The sequence below is a fragment of the Meleagris gallopavo genome, chromosome 1 (genome assembly GCF_905368555.1).
Source record: "Meleagris gallopavo chromosome 1, MGAL_WU_HG_1.1, whole genome shotgun sequence".
Classification (NCBI taxonomy): domain Eukaryota; kingdom Metazoa; phylum Chordata; class Aves; order Galliformes; family Phasianidae; genus Meleagris; species Meleagris gallopavo.
Genome location: NC_139404.1, coordinates 173,308,205 through 173,328,068, shown reverse-complemented (window position 1 = coordinate 173,328,068; position 19,864 = coordinate 173,308,205). Strand labels below are relative to the sequence as shown.

Below are 19,864 nucleotides of genomic sequence, written 5' to 3'. Positions count from 1 at the left end.
AGGATTAGGTTTAAGAGGACACAAAACAGAGAGAGGTACCCTGTTGTCATTACCAGAGCAGACCTGGTAGCCAAACTGTTGTTGTTGACTAACTCCATCCTCTGTAAGCCCTCTATTGGCAGTTGTCTGAGATTTGGGATATGTCATTCCCATAGCTGGCATTTTACAGTGAATTGGACACTATCAGAGGAAATGGCTAGTGGTGTGTTAAAAAAGTAAACTTCCCAGGGCATGTCCTTGTTTTTGGGCTTGGTGCAAGAGGAGGGCATTTTCTTTCAGTAAAATTTGAAAGAAAGACTTCAAAGAAGTATTTTCTTTGATGAAATGCAAAGAAGTCCTGTGTCCTTGAGGAGATTCATTGGCATTCTGCAATAGCTTCCAAAACTGAGGATAAGTATAGAGTGTTTGTCTGAGTGTGACTTTCTTTTAATTGACACATAAGAAATGTAAAGGTAGAAAGTGATACAGCATAAAAGAAAATATTTTTAAGTAGCGGACTTGAACTACATTACTTTGCTGGAATTTCGACTTTCATGGGTACTTGCTGCACTTCTCATTTTAAAAATTATTGCAACCTGTAATTGCTTCAGAGAATTACTTTTTAGTAGAGCAAAGCGTAAGACACCAATGCAGTTTTTGAGCCGCCCTTAAAACTTCTATTCAATCTTCATACCAAGTTTTACTTGGCAATATTTAGTATGTCCCAAATGAGCTTGTTTGATAAAAGTTCTTTCTCCTTCTTTCAGTTGATCTTAAGAAGGTCCCGTGTCCAAATGCTGCAAAGTCAAATCTCCCCAAGCCGTGTCCGTCTGCACTTCGCCCTCCAGGTTACTCGCGCTTGCCAGCAGCCAAGCTGGCAGCATTTGGTTTCGTCAGGAGCTCAAGTGTATCCTCTGTCTCCAGCAACCAGTCAAATGACAGCGCTCAGAGTGATCAAAGCAGGACAGCCAACCGTAAGTCTATAAATTGGCCTTCTTTTTGGGGCGTATAAAAAGGATTGCCCAGACTGGAGTTTGCATACAAGGATTTATTTAATCTCCACAGTACCCACTAATCATTTCTGTGCCACTGGGTTGTACATTAACATAGGAGTTGGTTTCCCTGTATGAGAGAAAATTGCTTTAAGGGTGAGCATGAAGCATATTTCTATTTGGTTTGTGTGTGTTTTTTATCACTTTGTACAACTAAAACAAGTAAATAATCGCAGCAAACTGTATTTGCTAAGCACATTGCAGCCATGAACAGCTTTGAATACCGAGCATCTAAAATGAACGACAATCGTCCTCATCCACTTCTTTCTGTTCCTTAACATGCAGAGTAATAAACTTGGTTTACAAAATTGATGGTATAACACTGGAGGTATAAAATGGGATCAACAGTGTTATCGTGGTTATTGTCTCGTTTCCAGACTTGGAAAGATCCTATGGCTGGAATGTCTTTTCAAATCCTATTTTCTGTAACAACCATTAATTTTGTTAAGTAGAAAGTAATGCCCACTGGAGTGTGCAGTCCTTGCAAAGTGTTTGCGTGCCTTGGGCTTGGAGCTTGGGCTTGGGCTTGGGCTTGGAGAAAGGGAGACTGAGGGATTTGCATGCCCCTTTTCTGTCTTTGAAGACCAGATTGAGCCTGAACTGTGTCAATATCAAAGCAAGTGTTATCAGCCTGGGAGGAGTGCAGACAGAGGAGCAGGTGACATCACATGCCACAAGAGACAAGATGCTGCCGGCTCCAAAATCTTTCCAATCTTTCCATGTTTGTATTAATTTGAAATGAATGACAATAAGTAAAATGAGAACACCCCAAGGATTTCCTCTTTTCTCTCTTATACTGATGTGTCCAGGGAGCTCTGACTTTTTCAGTGTTCCCAAACATACAATTATATCCTTTTTAACTGTTGGACTGGTTGCTCATTTCCATTTATTTCCTGATGAGCTGTACTTAGAGAGCAGTCAATCTCTTTTGCTTTGCATTTTCACCCAACGTTTAGGTCCTTGGAAAGCATTTCTTCTTAGCTGATGGTACACTGTGTGTCTTTAATTACACCAAGACATTGTTAAGGATAGAATTACCTAATTTCTGATAGATCTAAGTGGTATCTGTGGAAGAAATGTTGATGTCTACCAATTTCTGGTGTGAAACTTAAAAAAGCACCGCATGTAGTCATAACACTGTCCTTGAACACAGTTGATGTATGCAGGTTCACTCATTTGAGAATTCTGTAAAAGGAAAATGCTCTCATCTGTGGAATCAGTCATTTGTTTTCAGTTCAAAAACTGTGAAAGAAGCTGAGACCCAGAAAGCTACGTTTGACTCTTTATTCATCTTAAAAGAAGTTGATTTCATTTGTATGTTCTGGTATATATTCTGTTTTTGTACATGAAACCCTTAAAATCTGAATCTAGAAAGGATGTGGAAGCATTTGATGCATATGTTTTATTTCATCCACATCCAGTTGAGGATGATAACCATCTTGTTCATTAAGATTAGGAGTCTGTGACCAACTTGTGCAAGAACATTTCTGAAAAGATATGAAAATTACCCAGAGGAAATGTTCTGCTTGTACAAATTCATGCAGAAACAAGCTCAGCTTGTCACCTGATGAAAACTGGGACCTGTCATTTCTACTTTGGCACACAAGTTGTGTAGCTCATCTGAACAGTTGTCCAATTTCTCTCCATTCCACGGGAGAGTAAGAGAATGAGCACCTCCATAGGGTCATCTCTCTAATCTGGTTTGTGACGTCCACTCCTTCCTGGCACAGATTTCACAACGATTTTGTCTTTAATTACAAGTGGATAATTTGTCTTTAACTCCAATGGATAGTGCTTCCTCTTGGTTGGGGCTGAGAGAGGGAAAAAAGTTTTTTTCCAAGGGGATCCTGTATTCAGAACATTTGCCCTTGGGTGAGTCATTGTACAAAAATCCATCAAACCATTTTCTTTATATTAAAGGCAAATCAACTCCCACTAATCACTGCTGTTAGAACAGTTTTCTTTCACATACGATAGAAAAAAATGTTTCCTTACTGCTGAATTAGTTATCAGTGTGAAACTGTATCATCTTTTTTCCTTCCTTTCCTCAGGAGGTTTATGAGCCAACAAGAGTTAAATTAGGTGCCCAGCACCCAAGGAGCACCAAATCATTGCCTTCCATTCTACTGCAGTGTATTAACACAGATCAACATGCACTTCAGCACACTGAGAAAGTAGCTGAAGAATGAATGTAGGGAGAAGCATTGACTCAGGAATCTGGCATAACATATTATTTCTTCCCTTCTCTGTCTGCTGGAAGAATGGTTTCATTTCAATTAAATAAACAGCTGAATCTGTAGTTACTACCTGAGATCCTGTCTTTGGCTAAATCAGGCTTAGTAGAGGGCAGGTAAAGTTTTACTGTTAATTTCCTTGCTCAGTAGGGTAGAAAATGCAAAATGATCCAACTTCAGAAATCTTCAAAGATCTGTGATAACACAATTTCCTATTATAGCAGCATCTCTGTGTGTCAGTGAGACAGAAATAATTGAAAATATCTTACAGACCTTCATATGCTATAAATGGAGGGCCTGCCACTTGAAAATGATGGGGCTCACCTCAAGGTCTTATATATGCTGTAAAAATAATCACTATCTACTGTAGGTTTCTGGAAAGCAGATGGCTTTTACTGGGTGGGAGGAAAACATAGGTTTGTTCTGGGGGCAGAGTGTTTCATGGGAATGGTTCTTGAAGAGGTCCTGTGCTTACTTTTCTCTCCTCTGCCTGATGTCTCATGGTGTTAGCTCTTCCCAAACTCGTGACAGTTACATTTCTTTTCAGAAATCCGAAGCAGCATCTCATTTTGGCATACTAATACTGATGAAATGCCATCAAGAGTGTAAAACTGCATTTGTTTAGAGTAAGATGTGATATCTGTGCTGTGGGGAAATTTGTTAATGGCACTATGGTACAGCAGCTTTCTTCCTAACCAGATTTCTCCTCTTACCCTGACCACTCTAAGAGTAGAAAGGACAGATAAAGCAGAGCCTGTGCTTTGCTCTTCAGCTGCTTCTTCCTGGCAATAGCTTGCATGTTCTTACTGACTCAGTTAAACAGATTTGCAGTGGCAGGACTGTGCTTTTTTCCCGTGGTAGGGACAGGGCAGGCTGTGCAACACTTGCCTGCTTGCTTTCTGCTCTTTCTTGTACTCTTACCCTGGGGTATGGGTATAAGCAGAGCTGATGCTCACTGATAACACACCGACTTCAACAGCCATGCCACGAGCTGTAATGGGGCTCTGCTCCTAGGAGATCCTGTGCCATGGACTGTGAACTGCAGGGTCATCTCTGACATCCAGCCCATCCAGCCTGCCACCAGCAGCCATCCAGCCTGCTTCTGGCTCAGGAAGCTGACCTGCAGTCCAGGGTCACTGCTCCATTCGGTCATTTAAAATCCACTTTCAAGTGCTTACATGCTGCACACGCAAGGCAGACAGAGTCTGCAGCCCAGCTCCCTCAGTCTGTCTTCATAGGAGAGATGCTTCAGCCCTCAGAGCATCTTTGTGGCCCTCCTCTGGACCCTTTCCAAAAGATATGCATCTTTTTTGTGCTGGAGGTCCCAGGCTGGACACAGTATTCCCAATGGGGCCTCATCAGGGGGTCAATTCCCTTCCTTGCCCTGCTGGCCACCCCTGTTCTGATGCAGCCCAAGGGACTGTTGACATTCTGTGTTGAGGGCACATATTGCCAACTCACCTTCAGTTTTTCTTCTAATACCCCCAATACCGCCAAGTCCTCTGCAGGGCTGATCTCAATCCACTCCTCACTCAGCCTTTATTCACACTTGGGATTGCTCCAAATCAACTGCAGCACCTTGCCCTTGGCCTTGTTGAATTACATGAGTTTCACACAGGCCCACATGTGTCCAGATACTTCTGTATGGCATCCCTTCCCTCCAGCGTGTCAGTTGTACCACTCAGCTTGCTGTCACCTGCAGACTTACTGCAGGTGCACTCAATTTCACTGCCCGTATCACCGATGAAGCTGTTAAATAATACTGGTGCCAATACAGACCCCTGAGGAACACCACTCATCAGTGGTCTCCCACATAATTACTTTTATATACAGCAGAATAGACTGTTAGGTGCTGCAGGCATCACATGGGAAACACCTCATTAAGCACCATGGAACATTTTCATTTGTGGAGCACTGGATGAAAGAAGGATTACTTAGAATGAGTTGAAGTATGATAACTGCTATGAGTTTTGGAAATGGAAAGATGTAGCTATAATATCAGGAAATACTTCTTAGTCATAAGGTCTAGCAGTGTGTTAAATAACCTTCCAACTCAAGTGATGAAAGCCACGTTGCTTAAGGTTCTTAAAATAGAATAATAGTGTGTTGTAAGAGACAATTTCTCTCTGGCAAAATGGGAGGCTAAAAGCCATAACGCTGCTCAATATCTTGCCACCGTTCTGAGCGCTAAAGCAATTTCTTTTCAGATAGAACAGGAAAATGGTGATGAATATTTAAAAATTTGAATTAGTATCTCATGACAGCTATTTTTTTGTTTAAAATTATGGAAATAAAAAGCTGTGTTTTGAGTAAACTTCCGCAGTCCGTTGTTTAACAAACGGATTTCAGGCTGGTTTGGGGCCTTCCATTGTTTGGCTTTTCTAAATGCATGAGTTTGCATTCTAATAAGAGAAAATGTCAAAGTATGTTGGATTCAGGTGGGTGGAGAAATGAGGAAATTGAAGTGAGCAGATAAGTCTGGAATAGATGGCTAATTGCCTCTGAAAAGGTACAACCTTCACAACGATGACGTGGTGGATAGATGTACAAATTTTTCTTAAAAGCACAAGTGAGTAAATACGAATATTTTCCTCTGTGAAAACACGTTCCAATGACATTTCTATGACTGATTTTATGTTCATTTTTCTTCACAGCAAATTCATTTTTTTTTTCTTCTGATCTTGTTCTGATATTACCATTTTTATGGAAGATCACTTTATACCATCGCTGCACACTGAATGGAACTAAAATAGGACAGTATTGAGTTGGGATTTTCAGCTTTGTGAGCAAAGCATCTGGAAAAGTGCACTATGTCAGCCAGGAAGAGAAAGGGCTGAAAAGACATTTTAGCTGCCTTCCAGAATTCCAGCATTTACTTTTCATACTTTTGTTGTTACAGCTGTGAAAAAAGCCTTCAACAGAGGCTGTGGAAGCGTAGGCTTAATAGTTTCCCTGTGTTTGCAGAGATGCAAATGACAGTGATGAAGTATAAATTGTCCATTAATTTCAGTGGTGACTCTGAAAGTACTTTAAGTGTGATAATACTTAAATTGTTTAGATAATGGTTTTCCTGTTTACATCCTTACCTCTTTCACCGCAGTCTGAGTGAGGAAAGCAGTACCACAGGGTTGGAATCTGCACCACTCTTCCCACTACAGTGCAGCAGTAGAGGCAGGAAGATTGGGCTGCCTTGAAAATGCAGAACTGCTTTTAGATGTAGACAGCAAATGAAACATTTGGGGAAGGCTGCATATACTCCTTTTCTGAGCTGAAAAATTTGTCAGCCCCCCCAAAGAACCATGATATTCAGTTCTGCAAAGTTTGTTTTTTTATGAGTAAGAAACAGTTGAATCGTTTTGCCAACCTCTGCTGCCAGCTCAGCAGAGTGCTTAATCATGATGTTTGTTATCCCATACGAAATCTGCGTTTTTAGAAGAACACCCTTCTTGAGATGCTCGTGTGCTAAAATTGTCCTGGTTCAGAGTTGGCAGTTCTAGTTCCAGTGTTTGGCACTTATCTCTGGCTGGCTTTTAAAAAGTGACTTAAAGTATCCGCCTCACTTTTCCCGACAGTAAAAAGGGGTGGGAGGCTGCAAATGGTTACACAGGTATTGGATAATGGAGTGACAAGGAAGAGGGTAGTGACAAATCCTCTTTCCTGGCCCACTTCCACGCAGGATTATTTGACTGATTACAACAACCTAATTTAGTCACTGTGACTCTTAGTGTTTAAGCTCCAGAGGGCAAAAAGCAGTTCAAGGCACCATACCCGGGCTGCTGGGCACCAGTTTCCCTGGAGAGGGAAGCGCATCACCTCATGGGTAGGTTATTTCTGTCACAGGCACCCAAACCTCCTTCGTTTGTCTCTTTGGGGATTGCTGGCAGCTTAGAATCATAGAATATCCTGAGTTTAAAGGGATCCCAAAGGATTGTTGAGCTTGGTTTGTTAGTTGATCTCTTGAATGCAGAGACAGCCTGTTTAGGTACTCCTATACTGTTTATCAGCCCTTTCTTAATCTGAAAGTTGTCCTGTGGTTGTTCCTGTGATGCTTCGGTTAGTAGGAAGTCCTCACTGTTTTCCTTCTTGAACTTCATTCAGTTAATAGAGGGATACAAAGAAATTAGTGTCACGTCTAAAATAGATATTTTTCAGTATCCAAATCTGATTTTCTAAAACACCTGATATTCAGAAAGCAGGAAGGCAGTGCCCTCTGAGAGTGATGCTGGGGGGACAGGAGACCACTGCCCTCTGCAGCCAGTGTTGTAAGGGAGCTGCCGATGAGCACCACTTTCTGGTATGGGGAGAAGCTCAGAACCCGCAGCAGGGACAGGCACAGCACATGTCCTGCTGGGGAGCAACAGCACTGGCTGCAGAAGCACTGAAAATGAGCTTTTGAAAATACAAAGGCAGCAGCTGGAACGTATCTGTCACTTCCAAATTAAAACGCCTCTGAAGACCAGAAAACTCACAATTAATCGTCTCCTTTCCATATTCTAATCTTCTTATTCTATCTGATGAGGGGGGGAAATGGTCTTTTAGAAGTGGACCTAGTGGACATTTATTGGAATGGATTAATCTCCTATTTCATCCCTAAGAAAAATGAAGGAATGCAGTTTTGAAGAAGTGAGAGCTCTTCAATTTCTTCTTCCTAATTTTTCCTTTCTACACTGATCTTTCTTCTAATGGAATCACAGTTAAAAATCTTTATAGTCTCCTACTAATGAAGTAATTCTTTGCCAGGACTATTGAAAAGCATTTGTTTTTCAGCCTGCCTCTCTCACGTATTATGATTACATTGTATAAATCAATACTCAGGTAGGGTTAATTCAGGTTATCTAACTACTGGGGCTTGTTCCTGGAGGCAGCTCTCACCCACGTATTTCATACACTTCATCTTCAGTTTTTGTGCTCTTTGAAATTCAAGACTGTGGAAATCTAGATACATTCAAATCTGAAAAGATGCTTCACCAAAAAGCAGCGCATCTGGTTGAATTCTGCCTTTTGCATTGTCCATGAGATCAGGGGCACTGAGCACAGTGGGAGACTGACTTTAAAATGCACGAGTCAAATCAGTGCCCAATTGAACTAATTACTTTCAGTGACAAAAATCATTATAAACTTCTTGATGGTACACTTTTTTTTTTTTTTTTTTTAAGAGAATTAGGAAATAAGCATTGATTTAGAGATGCGAGTTTGATGTAGTAATAGTAATTATGAAACAGTTCTGAGTAATAGTGTGACAAAGAAATACATATGTCACAATTTGGAATTATGGGATTTTTTAAAATGATTTTTGAAATAGCATTTCAAATATAATTTCAATAGTATGATCAGAGGGCTGGAGCACCTCTCCTATGAGGAAAGGCTGAGGGAACTGGGCTTGTTTAGCTTGGAGAAGAGAAGGCTCCAGGGAGACCTCCTTGTGGCCTTCCAGTACTTGAAGGGAGCATATAAACAGGAGGGGGAACGGCTGTCTACGAGGGTGGATAGTGACAGGACAAGGAGGAATGGTTTTAAACTGAGACAGTGGAGGTTTAGGTTAGATATTAGGAGGAAGTTTTTCACACAGAGGGTGGTGAGGCACTGGAACAGGTTGCCCAAGGAGGTTATGGATGCCCCATCCCTGGAGGCATTCAAGGCCAGGCCCTTGGGCAGCCTGCTCTGGTGGTTGGTGACCCTGCACATAGCAGGGGGGTTGGAACTCGATGATCATTGTGGTCCTTTTCAGCCCCTCTATGATACTATGATTCTGTGTATGATTTTTCCTTAGTATCAGTGAGACTGTTCCATCACCCATCTTTATTTTCCTAAACAAGGAGCAAAAAACCCTGAGGTTGAGTGAGTCTTTGGTCTCTTTCAAGAAGGGTCAAATCAAACAAGTGGTGCTGAGGTGGTCTCACTGCATTCATATTTGAATAGCTGTTGTCCAAAGTGAAATATTATGAAATCATCAGTTCAGTCCACGGTGTGCCTGACTTTCAGTAAACAGGACAAAAGTGAAAAATACTGCAAATATTACCAGCTAATCACATTTAACCCAAATGGTTTCAGAAGACAGAGCTGGCCTCTTCACAGTGTATGAAAAATCAATTAACATAATATTATGCCCTTGCAAAATGAAGTATGGATAACGAGTACAAATAAATAAGGATGTGAAAAAAGGTGTGTACACTTGTCCCTTTTGGGGATCAAGAGTAACTGATTAGCTTAGGAGAACCATGATGGATTAGCACAGGTATGCATTAATAGTGGAGCAAAGGAAGACAAACTTCAAAGAAGTTTCTAATCTTTGATCCCATTATGAGTCCTGCAGAATACTTGTGAATTCTAATTTAGTAGCGAGAGAAGTGTTACAGCCAGGAGAACACAGTGCTATTTATAGACCAAGACCTTTTCCCATCTAGATGTTGGGCTGGAGTCTCACCCATGTCACTTTTTCCATCACACTAATCTAGTCCAAACAGATTAAAATCGAGGTCATTGATGTAAGCCTTACAGGTGCTCTTGAAAATACCTGCAATAAAAAGAAGTAGCATCTTTTGCAGCTTTCACTATTGCCACAAGTCAGTTAAGTTGTGATCCAAGAACTTAAAAATTCCAGCTTAAATAGCATTCCCTTCTGGCTTGCTTCGTGGCAATCCCTAGAGGCCTGTGTAAGAGTACATGAGGCTGGAAACAGCTACAGACATTGCTACAGGTGCAAGACCACAGGTTTTCCATTTAGGACTTCCTAAGTTAAGATAAATGCTAGAAGAAAGTTGACTGAGGTCTGACATCAGTAAAATCAGCACTGGCAGAAAAGAAGACAGTAAACTGTCACCCTCCAACAAAGAACGTGAAGCTGAATAAAATGGAAGCAATTGCCCAGAGTTTTACTCCTGGGTGGCAGTTATCAGAAAACGTTAGCCACCAGTGGCTAGCAAACGTTCAGACCCTTAGACATGAGACTGAAAAGTGGCAGCACAGCCCCATCCAACCTAGCTTTAAAACACCGCCGGGGATGGGGCACCCACAGCTTCTCTGCGCAGCCTCGAATGAGCCCAGGCCAGATAGTTCTTGCATGCTGCGGGCCTTTCTCCAGCTCAATGTGGTGTTGGTCTTCTCTTTTTGTTTTCTTTTTTACAGCAGCCTTCTCAAAGACAATCTTTGTGGTACTCTGTAATTAAACTAGCAACAAAGACAGAAAATCGTTTCTAATTGGCAAAGAATTGGTAGTCATCTCTCTGAAAAAAAAGAGAAGCAATACAGTAAACCAAGGAATTAGTGTTTTTTAACCAGTATTTACTTCTTAAAAAGAATATGTAATTTATTTGGCACTTTTTTATAAGCTTCAGCTCAGTTCTTGCTGCAGAACATGAGGTGATCTAGTGAACTAATATTACTTTTGTAATCTGAGGAAAGGGGATTTCCCAGTGAACATTATTGCAATCATTTATTTAAACTGAGGGCCTATTTTTAGATAGGTGCTGGGATAAAACATTCCTTCTTTGACATGTTCTAATGTTGACTAAACGTATTATGTACTGCAGCTAGGTATCTAAGGAATTTTAATTGTCTCAGAGGTACACAATAGCTTTTTAGAATTAGGGTATTTATCACTTGTCACAGCTCGTAATTTTAGATACAGAACAGGCCTGTGCACTGTCAAGCTGTGTGGGAAAGTAGGAAGAATGAGAGGTAACATCATAGTCTCTGTATGCCATCCAAAGGCAGCAAGAGCTGGTAAGTTCTGAACGCGTGTAATATGTAGTTTGAAAAAGCTTAAACTTGCACGTAAGATGCATGAGAGAATGTGAAAAATAAAATAAAATAAAGGATAGCTGATGCTAAGAAACTCTCAGGCGCATGGGTCAGTTCCACTCCTTTGTTAATCTGCTCTCAGAAACATGTTGAGTTCTATGTTTTACAAGTGACCCTGTGGAGGAGGGATGCTGGAGCTCAGCAGTGGTGGCGGGAAGCGCTGGGGATGGTCTGCGTTCCTGAACTGTGCTCTACATGTTGTATGAATTAAAAATAGATGCAGATAAAAAAATCAGATTAATTGAGCAAAGTCCCAAAGCAGCTTGCTAAGTCATGTAAGCTTGCTATCAGTCACAGCTGGAGGATCAAACTATTGACTGTCAGGCTGAACAATTTGCAGCTGGGATTAATTTGCTATTCCCCACTTCAGGGCATGCCAGCTATCGTGTTAAAAAAACCATTAAACCTCGACAAAAACATCAAAGATTGATACGTCTTAAAACAGACAGGCGTTTTCATGAGGCCTACGGTCAGAGTGTTCTCAGATTTGTAATCATGTCCTTTTTATTTTCTTTTAGATTGGTTAAAATGGCTGGGAAACCATTCCTAACTGGTGTCCTGCCAGCTGTCACCAGTCAGCTCCTGCTCTGAGCTGTGGGCTCTGTGTGGCCTAGAGGAAGCAAAGTGCCATGCTCGTGCCCAGCCCTGGCAGGAGTGAGGGCAGAATGTCACAGGTTCTTGGCCTGGGGGAGGGCAAAGCTTCCTCCAACAGCTTTATGATACAGGAGCCATGCAGTAATTATGTAAATACCCCTCGTCTGTGTTTATACACTTCTAATTTGGACAATAGATGAAATATATTTCTTTATCAGAAGAATGACTGGCATTGCCTTCACTTGGACTGATACATGTCTGCAGAGAACCTCTCCATCATCCTCTTTTCCTTTCTGTTAACAGTAGTGACCCTAGTATATTCTCCAGAATCTACATACACCCTGAACAAATCTGTTAAGACCAATTCAGAGCCCTGTGCCCTGTTCATCATTAGCTCTGTGCTTTCCCATATGGAGTATATATGTTGTGGAGGTGTCTGATCGTGGAAGTAACACAACTACCTTGCATTATATGGGGTTGGGGATGTCCCATTCCTGGAGGCATTCAAGCCCAGGCTGGATGTGGCTCTGGGCAGCCTGGTCTGGTGGTTGGTGACCCTGCACATGGCAGGGAAGTTGAAGCTAGATGATCTTTGAGGTCTTTTTCAACCCAGGCCACTCTATGATTCTATGATTCTATGATTCTATGATTCTATGACCTTACTACACGGTCGTATATTTGGATTAATTGGTCTCCTAAAATACACCATGTTCCCTCCTTCAACATCTTGGTTACTCTGTTCTGCTGCTTTGCCTCATGCTATTAGACAAGGGACTGTCCTGTTGGTGTCCTGCTCATCAGCTGCTGTGCACGTTCCTGGTGGTGCATCTGGTTAGGAAGACTGGAGCTAAAGTAGAGTTGTGACAACATTTGTCTTCACTGCAGCAGAAGCAAAGCTTTACCCTGCTCATCTGCAGTTTGTAATTAACAAATGGAATGTGTATGTGATTAACTTTGATAACAGTGCCTGGAAACTACTGCCTGCTTACTGGAATGTTTACTGCATTGTAAGGGTGTTTTGGAGGGACATTTCTAGGGGAAGGAAGCTCCACTGGAGTTTGAGACATTTTTCCCCAGATGAATTGTAAAGACATCAAGGCTGTCTCCAGACGCGGCCTTCTGAACCTTTTTGCCGCATCTGCCTCCATGGGAAAGTCCTCCTATTGCTCACAGCCATGTCCAGACTTACCTTGGAGCAAGGCTGGATGCTCATGTTCGTAGCTGGGGCTGAGCAAACTGATTGCAGCAGATAATGTGCCTGATCAAATTAGCCCCACAGATTGAGTGTGCATAAATTTTGCCTGTGGCTAACAAGCTGCTGATGCCACAGACATGCTTCCTCTGCCTGATGTAGAGTGAGGAGCACACAGGGTGCTGCTGTCTGCTGGTGTCTCATCTCATGCAGCTGCAGTGCTCAGAGGTGTGAGCAGGATGAGGCTGTGACCAAATAGTCTCCTTTTTCTCAGTCAATGCCCTTGGCCTGGTGTTAGACCTGATAATACTAATACAAATGTGCCTCGAGAATAAATGCTAAGATGCAGAAGTACAGCAGAGTCAAATAAAATCCTGACAGCTTGGATGGTACAGCACTTAGTGTATTTTATGTTTTGCATTATGTAGTGTGTATTCCTGACTATTGAGTGATATTTTATTTGCAGTATTTTTGTTATGTTTAGAATAAACTTATTAAAATTCAACTTTTCTTTAGCCTTAGCTTGCAGACTTGGGCTGGGGAGAGATAAACATGTCACAATTGACGCTGGACTTCTGTTTCTCAGCAAGCTAAATTCTGTTTATTGTATTTCAAACTATTAAGGATGGCAACATTTTAGCAAAGATGCAGTAACAAATCATCTTATAGAACTTATTGTTCATGTGTTGAGAGCCAGTGGGTTTCAGTATTATGCTCTGCTTCTATCTTTGCAGTATTGTGCTGGTGATTAAGTGGTTTTTCATATAGTGATTCAAAAAAGTGGATAAAAGGGTATTAGAAGTTTAATCGCAACATGGGAGTGCTGAGAGATGGGCAGGGATGGCTCATCTGGGGTGGCCTCAGCACCCATTCCACTCCAGGGGTCCTTGTGGGCCACTTCCAACTCTGGATTATTCTACAATTCTACAAAAACATTACACAGTAGATTGCTAGCTACTTGAAGTAACTTTTGTTACAGATACATATAGAACACTGATTATCTGAAATATGGAGAGCATCTCCCCATAGTGTTCTTAGTGCCAGCACCATTGATTCTGTGGAAGTTGCCTTGCACTATGTTGTTAGTTGGAGTGATGAAGTATGGTGACAGATTCCATCTTTGCTGCCACATAATGTGGCTAGATACAGAACTCTTTATGTTCAGTAGGCAATCTTGGGTTAGTTTATTGGCAGTATGTGCAGATTAACATGTTGAGACTTATAAAGCAGTTCCTGTTGAAAAGTTTTGGTGAATATTGTATACATCTGCTGGCTTCCTTTCAGAAAATTGCTGGGTGACAGGCAAATGTTATTATCATGCTGCTTTGTTGAAAGGAAAAGTGAACAACGTGTGAATGTGCCATGTTTCTCATGCAAGCCATCTCAGAGCATAGTGGAAGAAGATATACATGAGACACTGGGAGCCCTCGTGCCTCCAGCCCTTTGTCCCAGTGCGGTTGTTCCCAGAGACCTGCAGGGGTGTTTCCTGGAGGCAAACCAACCATCAGCTGTGGGAATGGTCCTCTAGAAGAGATGGTTTACCTAAACCATACTGGGGGAGGCATGAACACAGCAGAACAATGTTTGAAGTGTTTCAACACAAGCATCGTATTTATCCATTTCCTCTCATCCCCAGTGGAAGGAAGCTCTGTGTCCTTGGGGAAAGTTTTAGGAACATTTGTGCCTCTGTGAAATGCAGTCTTGTCCCCTCCAGGCTTCCTGAACTGAGGAGAACTTGCATGGAAGCATCTCAGCAGTGAAATACATATAGTCCTTTATCTCTGTAAAGTTGACTTTGGCACTTACCATATAAAAGTATTCAAATTTATGAGGCAGTTTGTTGGAGCTCTATGAGTCCTATGGGTGACTGTTATAAAAACTGGCAGCTGAGTTGCCTCCCTGTTAACGTTGTGTAGGGAAAAGAGAGAAGTGTGTCATGTGAACTGCAATTAGAGCAAGCTAAACTAAGAACAGCAAAGAGAGAAGTCAGACATCGAAGGCGCTTTCTTATGGACCATGAAACAGAAGTAGAAATGTGTATGAAATACTGGTGCACAAGTGTGAGTCTGTACAGTCAGAAGGGACCATATTTGGTAACAGTTACCTTTTTCAACTAGGAAATTAAAATGAATGTATAAAACATTTCACAAAGCTTTTTCAGAGAGATCAGAGACGTAAGGTCTTTAAAAATAGGGCAGGACCACGAGATGCCCTTGTTGCAAAGTATGAGCAGCTTTGCTTAAATGATTTGGTGCAGATTTTTTCTTGTTTGTAACATGTTTAAATGATGGAGGATCCTGAGCTTGTTTGTAAAACCTATTTCTCTTCTCATTTTTTGAAAACTGTTGTCGATGTCTATGTTCCTCTAGCAGGAGTTAAGAGTTAAGAGCAGTTTCTCTGGCACTGTGTACAAAGGATGCAGAGTTACTGTTTCTATCTGCCTAATACATATTTGAAGACTGTTGTCATGTCTCATCTCAGTTCCCTTCCACAGAATTGAACCAATCCAAGTGCTTCAGGTTTTACCCTAGACCATACTTTCAGAGACCTCTGATGATTTTCTGTTCCTCATCTTTGGACTTTTTGTGCTCTGAGTGTGTTTCTCCAAAAATAAGCTAGTTATGTATATTTTACTAATGAAATGCACTACCTATCATCACTAAAACATCTGTGCTGCCCCCAGAAAGTTCCTTTTTCTTACCAAGAAAGGTGAGATGTAGTACTGCCTCCTGTATTTATATGCTGGCTGCTCTTGGAACAGCTTTAACTCATTTGAACTCCACAGGCTCTGCTCTCTCGAAGACTGAGGAAATGACACTTCTAAGTGTGTTTTATCCTCTCCTCTTTCGCCTTCAAAACTTTCTATAGATGGAGGTGAGCATCCAGGATCTCTTTAAGCTTTGTTCGGAGTAAATTTGTTTGTGTCTTTTATTGATGGATTAGTGAAGAAAACCAGAGCACTTAAAAAAAAAAAAGAGCTGGCACATTCTTGTTCCAACCAAGCTCACTTTAACAGACCAATCAAGTGAAAATACAAATAGCTCTAAAATGAAGCTGTTGGAGAAGTTGCCTAGCGTGAACTGCAATTGCAGCAATTATTTTTCTCCTTAACTGTTCGGCAGTAGTGGGTACATTAAAGTGTTGGGCCTTTTCCTTAGTTTTATGGTCTGCACTGAAACAGTCAGCTCAGCTCAGCTACACTGAGTAAGCACAGACTTATCCATATGATTTAAAAATATACTAATAATTATTCAGTTGATCTATACATCATATTGCAATTGTTTGGACATATTTACGTTATTTTTGTCTTTTTTTTTCTCCCCAAGTTCATTTGTTTGTTTTCTCCTCAGTTCTGCTGGAATAGCTTACAGCTTAAAACCCAGGAATTTTCTTACTACTGGAAATCAGTGTGCTAATTTAATACCGACAATTGCTTAACCTATCCAATGCCAGGGGGACCCCAGTGCAAGGAAGGGCATACGGATACAGCTTTGTGAACATGCAGCACTTGAACCAGCACACTGCTGATTAAAAAACACAGGAGGCATTTCTTCAAAGGATCCTGAATAAAGCCTTTGGTCCCATTTCCATGCAGCAAAAAGGATTTTTTTTTTCCATTGTCCTAAATACATTTGTTAGACTGCCTCATTTTTGCCTGTAGTTGAAGCTGCACAAGGTAAAAGATTTTACATGTGGTTAACTGAAAATGACTGATGTATGTATTTGACCTGACAAATATTTCAGCATTGGAAATCCTTCCAGATCCTCAGAGAGTGCAACTGAATCTCTTAAACATGCACTTACTGTGATTTAAGGATCCAGACATTGGAGATATGATGACCCAGTTGTTAATAGAACTGCCTGAGTTGAAAAGGACCATCTTTCCTTTCCAAAAAGATCTAGTTTCAACCTCCTGCCATGTGCAGGGTCACCAACCACCAGACCAGGCTGCCCAGAGCCACATCCAGCCTGGCCTTGAATGCCTCCAGGGATGGGGCATCCACAACCTCCTTGGGCAACCTGTTCCAGTGCGTCACCATCCTCTGTGTGAAAAACTTCCTCCTAATATCTAACCTAAACCTCCCCTGTCTCAGTTTAAAACCATTCCCCCTTGTCCAATCACTATCCGCCCTTGTAAACAGCCCTTCCCCTTCCTTTATATGCTCCCTTCAAGTAGTGGAAGGCCACAATGAGGTCTCCCTGGAGCCTTCTCTTCTCCAAGCTAAACAAGCCCAGTTCCCTCAACCTTTCCTCATAGGAGAGGTGCTCCAGCCCTCTGATCATCTTAGTGCCCTCCTCTGGATTCGCTCCAACAGCTCCATGTCCTTCCTGCCTGGGAGCCCAAGGCCTGGATGCAGTACTGCAGATGGGGCCTCACAAGAGCCGAGTAGAGGGGGACAATCACCTCCTTCTCCCTGCTGGCCACCCCTTTTTTTAATGCAGCCCAGAACACAGTTGGCCTTCCAGGCTGCAAGCACACACTGCTGGCTCATGTCTAGCTTCTTTTCCACCAGGACCCCCAAGTCCTTCTACTCAGGGCTGCTCTCAAGGGCTACTCTCAATTTTATTCAACCAAATAACTTTTGAACCCTGTAAATGCACTCAAGACTTGCATTGCTTGTGATGCAGTGAAGCAGTATTCTCCATGGTGGGTGCATGGCCCCGTGTTGCACGTGGCATTCATTTTGCAGAGGTGTGACCCAACTTCCCTGCCTTGCAAACTGCCAAACTGGTATGTCGGCTCAACCCTTAAAAGTTCTTTGAAATGTGTCAGAGTAACTGAATGTTTCACTGATAATAGATGCTGTGGCGAAAAGCAGCCTGGAGGTTTTGTACTCAAACAATTGTTTCTTCAAATGTAAATCTTCTCAATAGTTACGAACAAAGCAAATATTTTTGCTTCCTTTGAGGTACAGTGATGGTTTTAATATGATTTAAACAGCTTTTCAGAATTGTTACAGTCTCTAAATGCTTTATCATGTAACACTAGCTAGGACCTCCTTGTATAACCCAGTTGTATAACTCTTACCTACAAATTCTTTCTGTTTCACAGAGGGAGGAAGTGATGATTGTATACAAAATGATATAATGCTTAGCAGTTATCTCTTCTGAAGCAATAGAGATATATTTACTGGGATAAATGCACCAGTCTTGGTCATTGTAGAAACCACTATATTAAGCTGTTAAAAATTATGGTACTGGCAAAAATATGTACAGTATTTATCAACATCAATATGTATATATTTATCAACAACTGTCAATATTTTAATGTACTGCCTCTAAAGTGGTTTCTTTTAGGAGAGACTGTTCACATTAAGCATTCATTCTTTGTATTCCATATGGGACCTCTGACAGTTAATGCGAAAAAACACATATGCTTTTTTGCAGGCATCCAGTGCTGGTGGCCGTATCAAACAAATACTGGTTCTTGGCACTGCAGGCAGGCCTTGGAAAGCCCACATGACCTATGTTTGTCATAGGATAGAGGGTGCAGCTGTATAGAAGGGTATAGAAGCCCCAGATATATTGCACCCACATACTTCCTCCTCAGAAGATACATCCCATCATCCTCTTGCCACATCACTGCCCTGCAATCGAACATTAAATATATTTCTTTTGTCAAGGGCAAGCACACCTTTTTCATCGCATATAAGTAGGCTTTGGCAGCGAACGATCCCTTTAATCTAGTTTGCAAATAATCTGCACTATAGGAAGGAGAATTGTGGTTTATGGGGAAAAAAATGCTGGATCAGTGAGAATATGTACATACAGATAGTCTATAGCTTTTTACCAGATCTGACTCTGAAACCACAGTTAGAGCAAGGTGCTCATGGTTAACTGGGCCAGCTCAGGTATAATTAATTATGGAAAGGAGACAGGTCTCTCCATATACTTTTGAAGTCAATCATAATGTGGTCAGAACAAGAGCAAGGACAGACCCTGAGCTTTGGGCAGCTTGTTCCAGCACAAGGAGCATTGGAAACCCCATGTTGCATCTTGGCCTCCAAACCAACAGAAATATATACAGCACATCTGTAGCACCAAGCTGTGTCCTTAAAAGTACCATAAACAAAAATCAGGGCCATGAACCCACAAGTGCCTTGGAGCTCTGCCCCTAAGTGCCAGGGACAGAGTTCTGCTCATGCACCTTGTCAGAGGCATTAAAGCAATGTGTTTCACCAATAACATGAAAATAGAAATTACAGCACACTCAGCCACCTGCCCAGGGCTATCTAAATATTTTCTGAAAAGACCTGGTTGAGAAGAAACTTGTTTGGACACGATGGACTTTGCTATGGGATAGTTTAGTAACGATAACAATAATAATTCCCTCTTCCATCTGCAGATAAATGTATGCTGTCATTGTCGCACTTGAGATTTTGCAGGGTTGTTGGTTTTCTGCCAAAAGAAAGATTCCTATCACAACTGAGATGTGTTGTATTGAACACACAGTGAAGTAGAGTGCTTGGGTGAAGCACAAGGAAGAAGCTAAGTTTGAGGTCTCAGCTGCCAGACTCTGTGGCAGGATCATGTGGATCTACTGTGAGTTCATGTACATCAGATCCAGGGGAGCCACATGAATCTGCCCTATTTCTGAGTTCTGCTCTTTGATACAACAGATTGAGTTAACCATTGGTAACTGGTGACTGTGACATTTTGGTGAGGATCATCTGAAAAAGGAATTGTCTGCAAAAAAATCTGTGTGTCTGTTTCCATATGTGTTAATATGTGAAAATCTTTCCTGGTAGTGGTCTCTGTTCTGAAGCCATTTCTTATCTTGAGCTATGAGATGAGCTATGGTCATTGATTGCTTTAGATCTGGATGCATGCCACTCCGCCACTGTCTGGATATGGTAACTATATTTTTGTCATCATGAATGATGAGTGTACTCTTCCAAATTCACTATTCTTACTGTGAAAGCAGTCACTGTAATCAAGTGCAGATTGATGGAAAAATTGTTTCTGTGAATATGAAATGTTCCTGGAATACAGCATTTTCTCTTTTGCAATAT

General features: G+C 41.6%; 1 protein-coding gene across 2 annotated transcripts in view; it reads left to right on the top strand.

Moving 5' to 3' along the window:
* The window catches only part of MTUS2 (microtubule associated scaffold protein 2), a 268,680-nt gene that overhangs the window by 125,054 nt on the left and 123,762 nt on the right, over window positions 1-19,864 (top strand). For both annotated transcript variants that reach the window (XM_085216075.1, XM_085216077.1), the window contains one exon: window positions 747-953. In XM_085216075.1, the coding sequence (XP_085072201.1) occupies window positions 747-953 (207 nt within the window). The remainder of the gene's footprint in view (window positions 1-746; window positions 954-19,864) is intronic.